The 17,572-nt window shown below is 41.6% G+C and overlaps 1 protein-coding gene across 1 annotated transcript in view; it reads right to left on the bottom strand.

Moving 5' to 3' along the window:
- The window catches only part of GAB2 (GRB2 associated binding protein 2), a 168,708-nt gene extending 166,487 nt beyond the window's left edge, over window positions 1-2,221 (bottom strand). The window contains exon 1 of the mRNA XM_063093266.1: window positions 2,048-2,221. Coding sequence (XP_062949336.1) covers window positions 2,048-2,122 — 75 coding nt within the window. The 5' untranslated portion in view covers window positions 2,123-2,221. The remainder of the gene's footprint in view (window positions 1-2,047) is intronic.
- Between the last annotated feature and the right edge of the window lie 15,351 nt (window positions 2,222-17,572).

Below are 17,572 nucleotides of genomic sequence, written 5' to 3'. Positions count from 1 at the left end.
GAAAAGCTGTTGCTAGTTTGGTCTAATGCCTTATGGGCTGGAGCTGCATAGAAGATGGGAAGGAGAGAGGCTGACGTCATGATGAGAGTCTAGGGTGTCAAGTAGTTCAGATGGGTAAATACATGTTTGACCCAAAAGTCTCCAAATTTGGTTACTTTGAGCTAAAGTTGTTTACAAACAAAATACCCAAAAATGGGTCACAAAGACAGTATGGGTGGTGAGAGTTGAGGTATTCATCAGTCAAATGTAGATACAGTGTCAAATTGTTTGCAAATTGTTTCAAAAACAAAGTTTCAAGGTTCTCTAGGGTAATGCTCTAATTTGAAAATTAAGGGTCACATTTTTTACTAGACACTCTATTCCACTAGCTGGAATGATATCTACTTTTACAGATATGGGACAAAATTTTAAAATATATATATATTCATAAAAATGTTAATAGCAAATTATTCCTCCTTAACCCTAATAAAAAAATTATACTTTCCTAATGAACTGATACAACCCTAAAGAGGAAGAAAGTTTATTCCTTACTAATTATAATACTTTGGCTCCATGAACATCACTGAAAATGAACTTTAAAACTGAAATGAATACTTCACTGCTTCGTCCCTACTATATGTTAAATTTATGTCCTCTTTCAAAAGTCATGTGCTAAATCCTTAGGTTTTTCCCAGCAAATGATCTAAGAGCCTGATTTCACTGACACATACACTTGCACTCCCAACAACAACACTTCCTTTGAAAAACAGAATGTCACTTCCTCAGTCCAGAGGCCAGAAGCCCCTTGGTTCTGATCTGGGGAGCCAAGACAGGAAACTCTGGTAAGCTTCTGCCTCTCCCCCCCATGGACAGCCACGGGCGCAGCTGACAGAGGGCAGGATCTATTCAGAGCTCCCTTGATGCACTGCAGCTGGAAGGCAACGGCTCCCTTCCAGGCTGTGGGAGTGATCCCAGAGAGGCCAGCACCACAAGTCGGTTTAACAAGGGTCTTTCCTACGGAGCGAAGAGGAAGACGATGAGAGACCCTGCCACCTCACTTCCATTTCCAAACTCCTGAGACTACCCCAGGGCCGATTTCTGCCAAATCTCAGTAACTGGCACCATCTTGTACTTTGACCTCACTAGGCAAGGCATCCTCTGGTGAGCAAAACAAAACAACCAGAAAACCAGAACTCCTCACCGCTCGGCACCAGATTGTACCACCTTCCCCTGATGCTGCCAGTTTCTCACCTAGAGGGGAGAGGCTGTCCCAGCAATTTCAGTAAACACTGTCGGTTAGCACCACCTGGCAACTGAAAACCTTGATCTCTCCCGACCCCATACACCAAGGGCTGCACAATACAAAACCCGAGCCAGTTATAGCGGACCAAACTGCAGTGTCACCATGGGGGGTGGGGGTGGGGGTGGGGGGGTTGCGAGAGGCACACAGAAGAGAAAGAAGGGGGACAAACAAATGAGTCACTTAATGCAAGGGCTGCACATGCCGCTGACGCTGCCGGTGATGCTGGAGGCAGGCGGCCACCCGGGAGGGGGGGGCAGAGAAAGGCAAGGGGAGAGGGTGTGAGGCCCTCGCCCTTTGTGGGGCCGGGCCGCGCGGCCCCACAGCCTACGCCCCCCTTTTCGGCCCACTCCCCAACCCTGCAGGCTGAAGCCGCTCAGGGTTACGATGGTTCCCCCGCGCCAGGAATCAACTCTCTGGGTCTCCAAAAACAATTAATGCAAACTTCGATACTGGATTTAGTTTACTACAGGGAGACTGGCCGGGGAGGTACCGCGGACGCGCCCGCCTCGCGTAGAAAGCGCCGCAGCCTCAACCTGCCGCCCCGCCCCTCGGAAGCGCACCTGTGACAGGTGTGCAGGTGCCCCACACACACCCCCGAGCCGCTGTGGCGCGCCGGCCACTCCTTGCTCCCCGGAGGCCTCGGGGACCGCCCTTCTCATGGGCGCGGCGCCTCCCAGAGCCCCCAGCCCCTCGGCAGGCCGCGGGGAGCCCCCCGCCCGTCCGCCCGCCCCTCAGCAGCCGCGCCCGCTCGCAGCTCGCTCTCACATAGCGCCTCAACTTCTTCTCGGGGGGTGATTTCCTCAGCCAGCCGGTGCACACCACGTCGCCGCCGCCGCTCATGCTGCCGGCAGACCGGAGCTCGCCGCCGGGTCGCGCGGACAAGGGCGCGGGCGCGGGCCTCTGGGTCAGCCGGCCGACGGTGCGCAGCTCGCGGGGGAGGGGAGGGGCCGGAGCCCGGAGGCCGCGGGCGACGACGAGGCGGCGCGGCGCGGGCACGCGTGCCTCGCGCGCGCCCGCTCTCCGCCGCGCGCGCGCGCACTCCCAGCCCGGCCACGGAGGGGGCGCCCCAGCCGGGAGGCCCGCGCGCTCGCCACGCCCACAGCTCGCCGCGCCCGGGAGGGCCGCCTTCCCGGTTGCCGACGCCGCCTCTCGCCTTTGGACCCGAGAGAACCGAAGTCCCGAGGACGCAGAAAGCTGTCGCTGGCCGCGCCCTCGGGGTCTGTTTTTTTTCCTCAAGCCTCAGGCAGCAGGCGGGGGAGCTGGCCGCGCCCCTGGTGCTGCTGCTAGTGGCGGAGTGGGGTGGGGTTGTGAAGGGAAGAGCCTGCGGCACCCTCGGTCGCGGATGGATTTTTCAGGAGAGTAGACAAGGAAGGGATCCGAGAGCTGCTCTGCTCGCGTTTCCTATCCATTCCCAGAGTTTCAGGTTTCAGCGGGTCACGTTCCGGCTGAAATTAGTGACCCGCTTCCCAGCAAGAGTTTCATTAACTCTCGCATCCCCTTGGTGGGAGAAGAAAGAAACAGACCTAATGCGTGCTGGGACCTTTTGCATTCATTGTTTACATGACTGCCTTCACAAATCTACAAATAGAGCTGGTAGTATTATTCCCGTTTTACAGATAGCCTAAGGTCCCAGAGCTAGTACTACGCAGAACCAAGTTTCTAATTCAGGTGTGTGTGGGGAGGAGGACCCTGCTCATCACTATTCAAATTAGGGGAATTGCTTCAATGTCTGCAGATCAACCTGGGGGCCTCTTATTGCCTGAAAACAAAGTCCAGCTGGCTCCGTTCCACAGTGCCTTGGATAAGCAGAACTCAGAAGAAAATTCGTATGATTGGCAGACTCAAAGAAGCAAAAATTAGTGTATATATTTCATGGTGAATTGAAGGCTGGGTTGTGTAGAAGAATAAGAAACTGAGGTCAATTTCCCAGAGTTCCAACTCATTGACAAAGGCTATGAGACCTCTCATATGTAAATTCTGATGTAATGACACAGCGTTGTTAGTTTTAACTGAGATAGAGTATCCACATACTCGCCAACACCAGTACTTCAGGGGGAAAATGGAGAGAAAAAAAAAAAAAAAACCTTTGGTAGTAGCTCTTTTTCAACTCACAAACTGCCTTTACAAGCAGCATTAAAAGATAGGTCCTCCCTTCTCTAAATGGATAGTAATCCTTTTTATCAATGGGGAACTGTGCTGCCGACAGATAAGTTGGAGAAACAGCACCTTGTACTGCCCCATACAACCTTAGATTAAGGCTATTTTGTTCACTTCCCTGTCTTCCTGCTAAGCCAGTTGTTTCAAGCAGTTGGACATCCTTTGGTCCAACAGACATCCTTTGGTTGGGCTGGGAAGAGTTCACCCACTTCAGTCAGTCTGTGAAAGCTAATCCCTTACCATGTTTTTAGGTCTTCTGTGCAACCTGGGAGGTTTAGAGATCAGTCTCCTGGACCCACCATTTCACTTACTTTCTTCAATATCCAGTGTGCTGTTGGATAGAATGTAAAGCCAGAGCTATCTCGCTATAGCTGGAGCCAAAGTTCCCTTAACCTTCCAATTTAAGGATCCTTAAATCACATACAAAGGGCCACCATCAGAATTGTGGCCATTTTAACTTCTGGCTTTAAGTACCTTAAACCCCTGTGAGACATAAGTATAAAAATACTTAAAAGTCTGCAAAATCAGTCAGGAGGTGGTGACTCCCAACCAAAATAAAGCAATCCTTCTGTCTTCATTCACATCTGAATCATGATGCCAAGTCTCAGGGATTGCAGAGTCTGAGAAATCTGAACGGTTTGGCTGCAGCTGAGGTTTCTGATGCAAGTCAGGCAGACATAGGCCCTATTTTTCCCTAGAAGTGTAGTTTTCTTTTACATATCCTTTAATAGTTACATGATTCAAGACAGACTGGTTTCAAGAATGTTATATTCAAAACAAAACAAAACAAAAGACACAGTCTGGGAGACTGTTCAGAACCCTCAGTTGGGAGTTAGGTCGCTATCTGCCAGAAACTCTTGGGGTCGTATTTTGTTGAACAAATGACCCTGTTGTTATTTATAATTCCATGTGGAAACAGAAAAGTTTGATGTTTTGTGTCCAATGACAGGAGGGGCCCTGAAAGTTACAGAGTATCGGCTTCTGGAAGTCTTCTCTGAACATCTACATCCTTCTCCAAAAGTTAAAGAAAGGGACTTTTCTCCGTGCTCTCCTGCCTACTACCCCTCACCCCCCGACTCCCACTCTACCTTCTCATAACTGCTGCTGAGGTCCCTGGCTGTACCCTGGAGTGGCTCAGTCTTCTGAGCCTCAGAGGCTTGCCAAGCCTGGAAACAGTCCTCAGACAGAACATTCCTGTCTGAGCCTTTACTAAGTCCTCTCCACTCCCTGCTGTTTTGTTTTGTTTTTTTAAATGCTCTCTGGTTTTCACCGGGGAAAAATGGAAAATAGATTATCTGAATGATTTATGTACAAGATAAGCGCCATCTATTGGAGCCACTTGGGGTGACAGCACCCACCCCCAGCCCTGCGAGGACATGCATCACTAGCCTATAATTTAGGCAATTTTGATTAAAGACCACTGGTATTTCCTGGGGGAATTAATGACCGGCTCCAAGAGCTCTTTGGGCCATTAATTCTATATTCTCATTAAATTCCCAGGAAATGACCATCTGTGGGGAGGGAACGTTGCAGACATTATAGAAAAGCACACCTGGGAGGACAACATGGGTATCTCTTTTGCCTGGGCTCCTGGCTTCTCCCTCCCCCCACTCCTGAAAAGCCTGGGTTCTAAATGGTGTGTTGTGGCTTTGAATGTCATTAGCGACAGCTTGCATCCATGCCTGTCGGGAGCTGAGGGTTTGTGGCCAGCAGCAGGTGCATGGCTGGTGGAATGCTCCCAGGGAACGGGTTTGGAAGGGTTGGATGGAGAGCTGTCCTCAACCGCATATCAGGCTGGCGTGATTAATACCACCCATGCCAGGCCTGATGTCAGTGATTGGACTAGGGGTGGGGATGGATGTTTATGTCGTAGCCCTTCTGCCTTTTCTCGCTTTCAATTTAGTTGACAGGTTAATTTCAGAGCTGAGTGCTGCCTGCCAAGGTCAGTGTAACCAGTTGAGCCAAGTCAGCTGGTGACTTTCAGGACACTAGTTTCTCAGGCATATTGAGATGTGTGCCTCTTTAACCCCTAGTTGCATTGAGCCCACTTGGTTCCCTGCATCAAATTACCCTCTGACTTACTCAGGTCAACTCGTGGCATCTGGCTGGGGATGAGATTTGGAAGTGGGCTTGGGGTGTGGTTACAGACCTAATAGGGTTTTCTCCCTGTTTGTGGCTTCTAAAAGTCTAAGAGTTAATTGACACTACACCCAGTGGGAGACATTTTGGAAATAAATCTTAAAGAGAAAAGTTTGAGCAAGTCTACTTTTCCAAATTTCCCTTTTCTAAATAACCAGAACCAGTGCTAATTGCTGTATGGCAGTTAGGCTCCCAGGGCATTGTTGCTGACACTGGTGGTGGTGGTAGTAGCATCATTCTGCGGCACAGATTCTACTGCAAAATCAGTTGTCATATTCTCCCAAGAACAAAGACTATCAAGGCCCTTGGGAAAGTGCCTTGATACTCCAAACCATACTTTGCATACTGGTCCTTACTTGCTTTGTAGAGGTAATTCCTACCTTGAATTAGATCTTTAGCATATGTCACGACCTTTTTCCTTAAAACTTACCATTTCTACTCCCCAGCACTGTTGTTCATTCTTTTTTTATTATCCACGCTGCACCTATATAAACTCGGTTATCACGCTGTACTGCAAATATTTATTTGTTAAGGAACTGTGAGTTTTTTGAGGTAGGGCCATGTCTACCTCATTTTTGTATCTCTAGAGCTTCCCAGCATGGTGCCAGGCACACAACAGATGTTCGTGTTGTGAGAATAAAGGAACCAACCCTTAAAGGAGACAAGTGGACCACTGAAGCATTCAGAACCCCCATACCAGAGAATAGCATCTGTGAAGGTACTTTGCTGTGGGGAGTGTTTTTGTTTCTTAAATTGACCCATAATGTTGTATAACATGGTGTATATATATTTTGAAGTATACATACAATATATACATTGTAGAATGGTTAAATCTAGCTAATTAACAAATGCATTACCTCACAGAGTTATCATTTTTGTGGTGAGAACTCTTAAAATTCATTCTTTTTGCATGTGTTTAAACCCACAGGGACTGGCCTAGCTAGAAGGGTCAAGCAGATGGAGGCAGTCCTTTGCAGTTCCACTATTGTTTTGTCTTGTTTTGTTTTTTGAAGCAGCTGGCCTGTACAAGGATCTGAACCTGTGACCTTGGGGTTATAAGGCTGCACTCTAGCCAACTGAGCTAACTGGCCAGCCCTGCATTTCTACTTTTAAAGATGGCTGTAACTCGGGTAGTTTCAAAAACAATAGTTCCTGGTAAAACCCCAGGCTCCAGAGAACTAACTACATTAACCCTTGGTTTCCAAACCCTGACATTATTGTACAGACTCCTTAGATACCCTCCTCTCTGGGACTAAGAAGTAACACTCTGTGGTTACTCTGAAATCTGGCTTCACTGTGACAGTCCTATAGGGGGCTCTAGCACCTAATCCCTTGTATACTCAGACACAACACAAGCAAAGCTAGAGAAATCATATCCTCTGACTCTGAGTGGTTTCATCTAACAGATGGCCAGAAATTCCATTTCCTTCTGCACTGGATGCACGCATAGTGGCTGTGCAGAATTGCTAGTCTTTGTTTTGCTGGGGATCCAAAAGCCTCAGGAGATCATCACATCTAAATCTATAATTCTACCAGATTTACCCAAGATGACTGTCTGACCCATACAACCAGTGACGTGCTCATAAATGTTTAAAAACGGGCTCTCTGGGGGTGATGGTGGGAGCCTCGATTTATATCTTATGCCAATTTTTGTGGCATAAATACTCATCCCCCACTTCCATGGCAATTTCAATGTCCCTGAATACAGAGTTAGAAGATGCACAGTAACACATCATTATTTACTATTTCCAACATAAAGACACAATAGACACAAATAACACAAAGAGCAGAGGTAACAGTAAAACATAAAATAAGTAACAAGAGATGAGTCTGGGGTATTTATTCCCTTTGTTTTTAACATAATTTATTTAATTGTAAATTTATATGACAAATTTTTAACTAAGATGATTCACATACCATAAAATTCATTATTTAAAAATGTTCAATTCAGTGCTTTCTAGTATGTTCATCGACTTGTGCAACCATCACTGCTAATCTCAAAACATTTTCATCACCCCACAAAGAAACTCTATATCCATCAGCAGTCACTCCGCATTCCCCCGATCCCTTCCACTGGCAACCACTAATCTTTTTATTTCTAGGAATTTGCCAATTCTGGACGTTTTATATAACTGGAATCATAAAATATGTGGCTTCTTGTGTCTGTATTCTTTCACTTTGTATAATGTTTTCAAGGTTGATCCATATTGCAGCATTTATCAGTTCTTCTTTGTTTCTTTTTACGACTGAATAATATTCCGCTATATGGATATACCACATTTTATTTATCCATTCATCAGTTGACAGACATTTCAGTTATTTCCACTTTTTGGCTATTATAAATAATGCTACTGTGAACATTTGTGTACAAGTTTTTGTGTGAACATATGTTTTCAGTTCTCTTGGGTATATATACCTGGGAGTGGAACTGTTGAGTCATATGGTGACTCTGTCTTAACTTTTTAAGGAACTACTTACAGTTTTCCACAGTGGCTACACCATTTTACATTCCCACCAGCAATGTATGAGGGCTCTCGTCTATCTACATTTTCTCCAATACTTATTTTCTAGTTTTATTATAATTTAATTTTAATAATGTTAAAACAGCTTTCAAAGTTCTTCACAATTGAACAATCTACTCTCATGAGTCAACTCTAGCACACTACTGCATACAGCCCACCAGAGAAAAATCTCACCAACCTGCTCTCTAGTCTGTTCTACTTCTTTTTGCTGACAAGAACAATACTCAACAAATTCAAATTCTTCTTATAGAAAACCGAAACAAAAGGTCGAAGGTTCTCTTCTCTATGGGAATTAAGATGACTTACTACTGGAGAATGAGTTTTCAACTCCCACCAAGTACGCTAGAAAAAATAGGGTGTTTCTCTCCTTCGTTTGTGTTGAGAAACAAACAAACAAGAAAACCCAAAATGTATCTTCCTGACACCCAGATGCATCTTCTAGATGAGCTCTCAAGCAGTTGCCTCAACAGGGCAAACAGCTGTGGTCTATTTCAACATAATTTGATGTAATCAGGGTTAATTTTGATGATGTAGTAACTCTGAAGACTTTTTTAACTGGATTACTGTTGGGTCAACAATCATGTGGCATTACACTTAGTGGCTGAAACAAAAGCCAGAATTAAAACAGCTTCCCCTCAGCCTCCTTCTAAATGACGGCTCCACTGGGATTAGAAATTATGAGGCACATTTAACACAATTAACTAAAAAAGGAAAGTAGTTGCAGTCAAATTACAAGCAAGCATCTCCAAGGTCCAGTGTCGACTTAGAATAAGAGCAGAAAACTTTGTTGTTGTTGTTTTGTTTTCCTAGAGTGGTTAGAAATATGTTGGCAGCAATCATTATAATTTAATATTTTCACAACATTCTAGGAAAAAGCCCCAAGATTTTCCTCTGAAATTTTCCTGAACCAGACAAATAATGATGACTTTAACAGTCCATAGTTTCCCTCTATTTTCCATGCATCTTTTCAAAATGATCATCTTAAATGAGCACTAAATCCACACTGTGGCATACCAGGTTTGAAAGACTGTGGTACACAAAACCCTGCATGCATTTTAGTCTCTTCCAGTTTTTAGTTTTGGCTAGTATGAAACACAGCTAAGGCCTATGACAAAGGTTGTTCTTAATACAGTTCTGGAAAGCAGAATCCACAAAATAGACATTTTAGGAAGCTGCCAAATGTGTCAGTTCTTCAAAACCTTCTAATTGTGTAGTTCCAAAAAAGGCCTGATATGTGTCCAATCCCCTCTGTAAATAGGCCTCCATTCATTTGCTTTCTGTCTTCTATGACAGGATATTAAGAAACTTGGAAAGCAAAGAAGCCACTTACCCTCCTATTTCATCTTATTTTATCAGGAATTACCCATCTAAATAACTTTCTGATTAACATATATTTTGGGATCATCGGTTAGTGTAACTAAAAGGTAATGAGACTTAAAAAAATGAGTTGGATAGTGTATTAATTTGTCTTTAGTTGCAAAAGCAGAAACCATTTCAAACTCACTCAAGCTCAAATGGAGAATTTATTGGTAAGAGAGTGAGGTATGGGCCGAGCCCATGGCGCACTCAGTAGAGTGCGGCGCTGGGAGCGCGGCAACGCTCCCGCCGCGGGTTCGGATCCTATATAGGAGTGGCCAGTGCACTCACTGGCTGAGTGCCTGTCACGATAAAGACAAAAAATAAAAAATAAAAAGTGAGGTATATCCCATGGAACCCAAGAAAAAGTTGAATAATCTGGCCTCAGTAAGGGTAGCAACCAGGGAGTAAACATGGCAAAAACTAGATGGCCAGTTTGCGTGTGTGTTTGTATCTCTTTCATGCCATATGGTTTATCATCTCTGAACACTTTGCCTTCATTTCTCTCTCTGTAGACTGCTTTGTTACTCTTAAGGTACATGGTTGCTTGCAGCTTCTAAGTTTATATGTTCCTGGTTCAAACAACCAGTCTAGACTTTTTAGTGTTCTCAACTCCAATTTCTCAAGAGAAAATGGAGTGGTCTAGTCCAATCAGCAAGGATAGGTTTGATAACTAAGTAGACACCTTGACAGGTGTTACAGTGACATTAAAACCATTCTTGTTCTTTTAGGACATACCCAGGATATATCAATTGAAACTTTGAAAACACTTACAAAAACATGTTTTCTATTCGAATGCAAAATATATTCAAATACATGTTACTTATGAATGATTATTTATGTTATGTTTTATTCAATTCTCATAAAGGATTCTCTGAGAACCTACTACACCTCAAGTTCAGCATAGGAATATGGAAGTGAATATGACCAGGTTCTCAAGAATTTCAGGGTCCTTCTGGGGAGAGAAATAGGTAGGCAGATATCTACAGTAGTGTGTGGGAAATGTTATAATAGAGGTATGTTCAAAAGATTGTGGGAGCAGAGAAATTATCAACTGACTATATGAGGACTGAAACTGTATGGGCTTAGGTTTTAACTTGATTTTTGGCTAGCCCAAAGAGACAGGCTCAGAATAAGCATCAGTTAACATTTGTTGAATTATATAAGTAGTAGCTGCTTCAATTTGGAGGCATGAAATTTATGGATTTAGAGACCAAAATGGGGAAAACTATTAACTGTTAAAATTTAAGCAACTTCAACTAAATTCATCTGGGACTTGCTTCTGAATTTCTTTCCTCAATTGAATAGATTCCTTCAACAATATTTACTGAGCACTTACGGTACGCAAGGCACATGGCTAGGTGCTGGGGATACATTGATGAACAGTGTAGATATTGTTCCCGAGAAGTCTACTAAGTCATTGTATTCCAGAAGTAATGCCAGGAGAGATGCTCTTAGAAATCACCTTCAGTAGCAGAGATCATAAAGACAGATTACTAGCTGAAGTCATTATTCCTTTTAATTCCTGCCTTTTGGCCTATGTCCAGAGGACGGCTCCATACTTGGATTTCTGCTGAAAGAGCTAGTTTAAAAATTTGTAAAAATATTTCACACATATAGAGGGAATAGCCAGTTTTTGGAATTATTTTTTTAAGGAACACTTCCCTTCTGTCTGATGGACATACCACTCCTCCCTTTTTGGCTCACCTCAATTCAACTGGTTTTTAATGAGTGCTCAATATGTGCCAGACACTCTCCAAGGAATTGCAAATGTAAAGACTCTTATCTCTGCTGTCTGGAGCTCATACTCTTGCAGAGAAGACATACAGCAAAGTAAGACAACCAGTATTTGCATAAGGTGCTGAGGTAGCATACTAAAGGAGGGAGTCTGGAAGCCATTGTGCAACCCTTGGTTACCTGAAGTACAAGTAACATAGACAGTAAGATGAATATGTAGAAATCCTAGCTGCATTTTGGAGCATCACCACTCTTGAAATAAAGCCTCAAAGCCTCAGACAGTGAGATTAGAGCTGTTAATATTTTGATTCGTGGTGACTAAGAGGCGACAGGTGTGTAGGCTGAGAAAGCCACCCAATCTCATACACAGGCATGTGGAGACATGCAGTGCTGAGTCAGGGTGCACCCCAACTCTAACAGGCAGGACAGGAATCTGAGTAGAGGACTTTAAAAAATCAATCAAGAACTAAATAGCAACAGTCAAACACAAAGACAAAAAGTTTCCACCAGGATTTTTTTGAGATAGTTCACCAACAAACAACCTAGTCCCAGTTTTTGAGAAACATAAACAAGTACACGTTAATACTTAGTAAACTAGATATAAGTTGTTATTTTCAACAAAATTGACGTTATCTGGTTGGGGGGTGGGGTGGAGAAAGGAAGGGGAAGCACCTGGATGTTGATATATTACTAGACACAGGGGGAATCAGATGGGAGAGAAACACACGCATAGAGAAGAAAACAAGGGAGAGGTGACAGAGAAGAGGAACAGAGATAAAGGTTGAGAGGTGTGATAGATTCTACCCTACATGGGGTCCAAGGGGTAACAGTCTGTAGGCTGGCTTTCCCATCTTTGATAGAGGCATAAAAATCAATTAAAGAGTGCAGAGAACAATCACAGTATCTTCTTCAATGAGCAGATTTGTATAATTATTACCCATCCTTTACTGTAAAAATATAACAAAACTCACTGAAGTTTTCTCAGTGCAGAATTAAATTGTCTATGTCAGAATTACTTGGGGTGACTGTTTAAAAAATGCAAATTGTGTGCTGTTCCATCCCAGACCTCCTGAATCAGACCTTCTAGGGTGGGAGCAGGGTAATCTGAATTTTTAATGAGCTTCTCAGTGATTTTTACACACAATAAAATTTGACAAAGAGTGTATGAAAGGGAAGTCCTTACGGTGAGGGAGCATGTCCTATTTATCTTTGTATCCACAGAATCTAGCAATCAGGCTTGGCATAGTGAGTGCTCAATAAGAGCTTATTGAACTGAATTGAACACACTTAAGAGACACTAAAGAAAAAGCCACCCAATTCCACTGCCCTGTAACAACTGACTTTATTTTTTGCATATTCTTCTAGTCTATGTACATAGCTTTTACATTGTTATAACTGCAAACTTGTAATTTTAAATTGTTTAAGTTTATTCAGCACAGTTCCTCTTAATTTTTAATGATTGTAAAATATTTCATTCAACATGAATAAATATCTTAGTTCATATGGATTTTTTCCCCCCATTTTGGAAAGATTTGCCTTAGGAGACCTTACATTTGTGCAGGGCTTTTCAGTTTATGAAGCCCTTTCAAATAAAAATCTTCATTGCTTCTCACAACACTATAAGATACGCATTATCCTTATTTCGCAGATGGGTATACAGACTCAGAGATTAAATAACTTACTCAAGTTTCCTCAGCTACTAAGTGGAATGTGAGACTTAAACCAGGGTCTTCTCCTTTTGCATCTAATACCTTCCAAGACTCCAAACACTCAGCACATTTTCTGGCAGAAATCTGACCCAACAGTTTCCTCGTGCACAAACCTGTAATGAGGAATGTGGCAGATGGAAATTACATTTAAAGAGATCATTGGCCAGCTATATTCTTAACTGTACAGGAATCAGCTCCTGCCTTCTGGGGTACTGCAAAGAAAGTGCGTATATTAGTGGAAATCTTCAGTGAAAGAACATACTGTTCTTTAGCAATACCTCATGCTGTCTGTATACGACCCAAGCCCATTTCTGCAATCCCCAAATGAAGGGGATTGTTATTGTCCTGAACACTCTGAAACTAATTAAGATTCTTCAGCAGTATTATGTATACAGGAAGTGGAACAGCTACTACAGGCTGTAAGGCAGACAGGCAATGGAGACTTTAAAGCTCTTCTTATATTAAGATTGGTATCACAGGATACTTTGGTAGGAGCTGAGTGAACAGGGGAAGGAATGTATTTTCTATCTTTTAATTTACCAATGGAAAGGCCCATTTTAAGGATACACTGCTTGATGAATAACCTAGAGGGCTGCAGCACTTCAGGGGAAGTGCTGAACTGGGCACAGTGTCCAACTGAACAGCTACAGAGGTTCTATACTAGAGAAGCCTGGAGAGAAGAAAAAGTGCTGCTGTGTTTCTAATTTATTACATTTGCATGCTACAGAGAGGCAGGTTTTGGTACTATCAGGTAGAAGTTTCTAACAACCAGAGCTCTCCAACGATAGACGTTCTCTGATAATGTAGTAAGTTCCTATTCACTGAAGGGACAGTGGGCAAATTACTAGGAATTGGAGAAAATACAGAGGGGGGGTAGTTTATACATCATACACAGGGGAAGGGATGTAAAATTTTTCAAAACTAGGATCCTAGGAAAACAGCAAACCAGCAATTCTTGTTGAACCAGTGTGCAGAGAAAGGTTATGAGTCAAAGAGTCACAATTGCAAAAGGCTCAGATTCTGCAAAATACACTTTTAGCTGTGTATGTGTGTACTTGCAGCGTAAAAAACCTTTGCTAGACAGGCCCACTAAGTTTCCATTCTCAGAATATTATCTTGAAATACCAAAGTTCTTTCACTTTGGGGAGGATATTAATAATTCCCATCAAAGTTCTTTCATCTATTTTTCCATGTATACTCTAAGATGATCCTAAGAGGAAGGTAGGGTAAATACATGAGTATAAACTCATAAAAAATGTTGAGGTAAAAAAAATTGAGGCATAATGAGCTTAAGTACATTACTGGGTCTGAGACCCTTTATCCCATTTTCAATGTTTCTCTTTATTAGAATGTTTTTGAGCTCAATCATCATCTCTCTTCACATTCTTAAGTCCCTTCTCTCTGTGCAGAACCAGGAAATTAGAGGCCAAGGTGTGTGTTTTGCAACACGTCCAGTAAACTCTGGGGCTTAAGATGCAAGATTCTTTGGTTATGAGAAAGTTCTGTTTTTAGTTACTCTGGAGGCTGAGGGCAGAGAACTTTACTTTTAGCCTTAGTCTCTCTCAGTATTAGGAACTTCCAAACTTTATAATGAACTAAATGAATTTCAAATAAACTAAATGAATTAAACCAAATGAATGTCAAGCCCAGTAAGATACAAAGTGACAAGGTCCACAATATATTGTCTCGTGAACTAAGGAAATAACGTATGTAAAAAAAAATTATAAACTGTGATGTCCAATTGACAGTCATATTATTAAAAACAATGCTGAACAGTAAAGGTGTAGCAGAAAGTTACTACAGTCATGAGCTATGTTAATTCAATGATTAACTGCCTGAATGACAGCTTAAGAACCACTTAAACTCCTGGCAGCACCTTTACCAACACCCCCCAGAAACTACCCAGTGTGCTAATAGTGTCTGCAAATTCACTGGACTCCAAACCAAACTATGCACAAAAGCTAATTGATGCCTTAGCTGATCAGAGGGCAATCTAGGGCTCCTGGCAACAGTAGAATGTCCAGGTCCCTGGAAGGATGTTGACCACAAGATGCTGTCTTTATGGAAGTCCTACTGAATCATTTCAGTACAGGGTGAGTAAGGTTGCTTTCTGCTCTTTAGTTAATGTATTTTCTATCTTTTAATTTAGAATGTACACTGGGGAGAAATTACAATCAGAAGTTACTCTCACCTGTTTTCTTTTTATTATACATATTTTAGATTGCAGACTAAATACAAATATTGATCAGAAGCCAAAACACCCCACACATTTCTTATCACTTCAATCCAGGCCAATCTGTCTTTCAGCTCTGCATTTTTAAGTTCTTGCCTCACCACTTACTTAAATAAATATATGAGTAAATAGTAATCCAATCCAAATAAGCATCTTTCATTTATAATTATCCAAAGCAAGAGATTTAAAGATAGGTAGACTTAATCCATCTCCCCAATTGCATCTTCAATGCCTGTTCAGTCATGCTTGAATGTCTATATTCAATTTATAGAGAATATGAATATATAACATTGTAAAGGGAGGCTTCTGGCAGATCCTGAGAGGGACAAAAGGTCAAACAGTTCCTCTGCTGTTCTGTGACAGTTAAAGAGTCTCTGGACTGGGTTAGAGGGTGGGAGAGTTATGTCTAGATCTGGACTCGATCACTCGCACAATTAAGTTTTTGTCAGACCAAAAAACATGACAGCACAACTTCCCCCAGGCAAGAGGACAGCCAGATGGAAAATAACTATTTTTCTCCACCTACCTCAAAATTTGAAATGAGAATGGGAATTGATGGAAAAAACATTCTAAGTTTTAGAGTATAGCTTACTTGGGTTGCTGGGGTTACTATTTTGAAATGATGTTTGGAAATCTTGGGAAAACAGAATCTGATTTTTCCCCCATGGAAATTGGCTACTTAAGTAAAAAAACTAACACACTGTCAAATCACCTTTTAACTCACAAATTGAATACTGTAAAGCTATTATTATAGTATATAAAATATTCAACTATTATTTTATTCATTATACGTAGAATTAGACAATACTATTTATATGCAGAATTTAGATATTCATATACCAGCTGATGAGTGGACATTTTAGGTTTTCTGCAGTTGCCTGCAAGCAACAGTTTAGTTTTGGCATTTTCATCATCTTTGTCTGAATCAGTGTTTTTGTTCAATTATTGGCAAAAGAGAAGTATTAAACAAAAGATGGAAATGAGTAGGCTTGCTATAGGCAGAGAGTGTTTGGCCTCAACCAGATGCTCATTTTGTGAACAACTGTCAAGCAAAGGAATGAATAAATAAGTATAAAGTTTTGGAAATATACTGTTGAAGGCTATAAAAAAGGCCAGAAACAATACATTTGATTCCTTGAGAAAGACTTTTCCCTACCCCACATACATATAAGTTGAACACACTTAACTCTATTGTTCAACTTGTAGTGATCTTACTTCATTACACATTTTTGGAGACCTAGTATGTACTAAAATAGGGATCAATGGGAGGGGTCTAAAGGTTAGACTATAAAATTACTATTAGTGACAATATCCAGCACAGATTCACAGAAGATTGATATAAGGATCCTTTAAGCTTATCTACTTCAAAATGGTAGCTCTGAAAATCAAATAACTGGAGGCTATAAAGATTATTTTACTTGCCTAATGTTCCACAGCTAAATTAAGGATGGTCCTGGGACCAGAAACTGGGATTTCTCTAACTCAGCATTCTTTACATTACTGTTATTTTTGATGCCCCCCATAATGTTAACAATACAATTCTATTTAGTTCCTCAAAAATCATGGAAGGCATGATTCCTGAGAGTCTTGGAAACTACAGTGCCTCCAGGGTCTGGGTCTGTGAATGTCTGTGACTCTTGTTCTAAAAAAATAATATGCTATCACCTAAAACTTATGCCAAATCAATAGTGGCTGATATTGCAAATGTTTTAAATGGTTTCTGCACTTTATCTTCCAGGTTTAAAGTTAAATATTTTTTTAGAGATACCTTTTCTAGCAAGCTTATCTATGCTTGACTTGTTCTTTATGTAACTTTATATCACATATTTTGAAATAATACATTTATTTACCTATTATGTATCTTCTCTAAAAGATTGTAAATTCCATGAAGACAGGGTCATTTAACTCCTCTCTTTAATTATGGTGAGGCAAGCCTTATGGAAGCCCCAATTTTACCTTTTATCCTGTCCCAAACTTGGTATCTAAGCCCAAGGGAATAAAGTTCCAGGGAACTATATCTTAGCTGAGATTTTAGCTCAGCAAAAGATACCAATTAGAAAGATTCAGAAAAGAAATGAGCAATTTTGTAGGATATTAAGCTCTTTATCGAGAAGAGGCAGGAAAAGTGCCCAGGTAGATAGAATCTCTGCATTAGGGAGGACAACCTTGACAGCCTCTCAGTTATCTTCTAACTGTAAGGTTCTGGAGTTTCATTTCTTTTCAGCTATTTAATTTTAAATTAGGTTAAAATAAAGTACATATACAAACTCATTAGAAAATAATCTAAGAGATGGCCATCTAATGAGACTTAGAGAATTGATTATTCAGGCATGTATACCTTTTACAATTATTTGATACATACATATATATATATATACACACATACATATAACTCAAGACTAAAACAAATAATTTTTAAAAAGTTTTTTGTAGCATT

The sequence above is a fragment of the Cynocephalus volans genome, chromosome 4 (genome assembly GCF_027409185.1).
Source record: "Cynocephalus volans isolate mCynVol1 chromosome 4, mCynVol1.pri, whole genome shotgun sequence".
Classification (NCBI taxonomy): domain Eukaryota; kingdom Metazoa; phylum Chordata; class Mammalia; order Dermoptera; family Cynocephalidae; genus Cynocephalus; species Cynocephalus volans.
The sequence above is the reverse complement of the archived record's forward strand: the minus strand, read 5'-3'. Positions and strand labels throughout refer to the sequence as shown.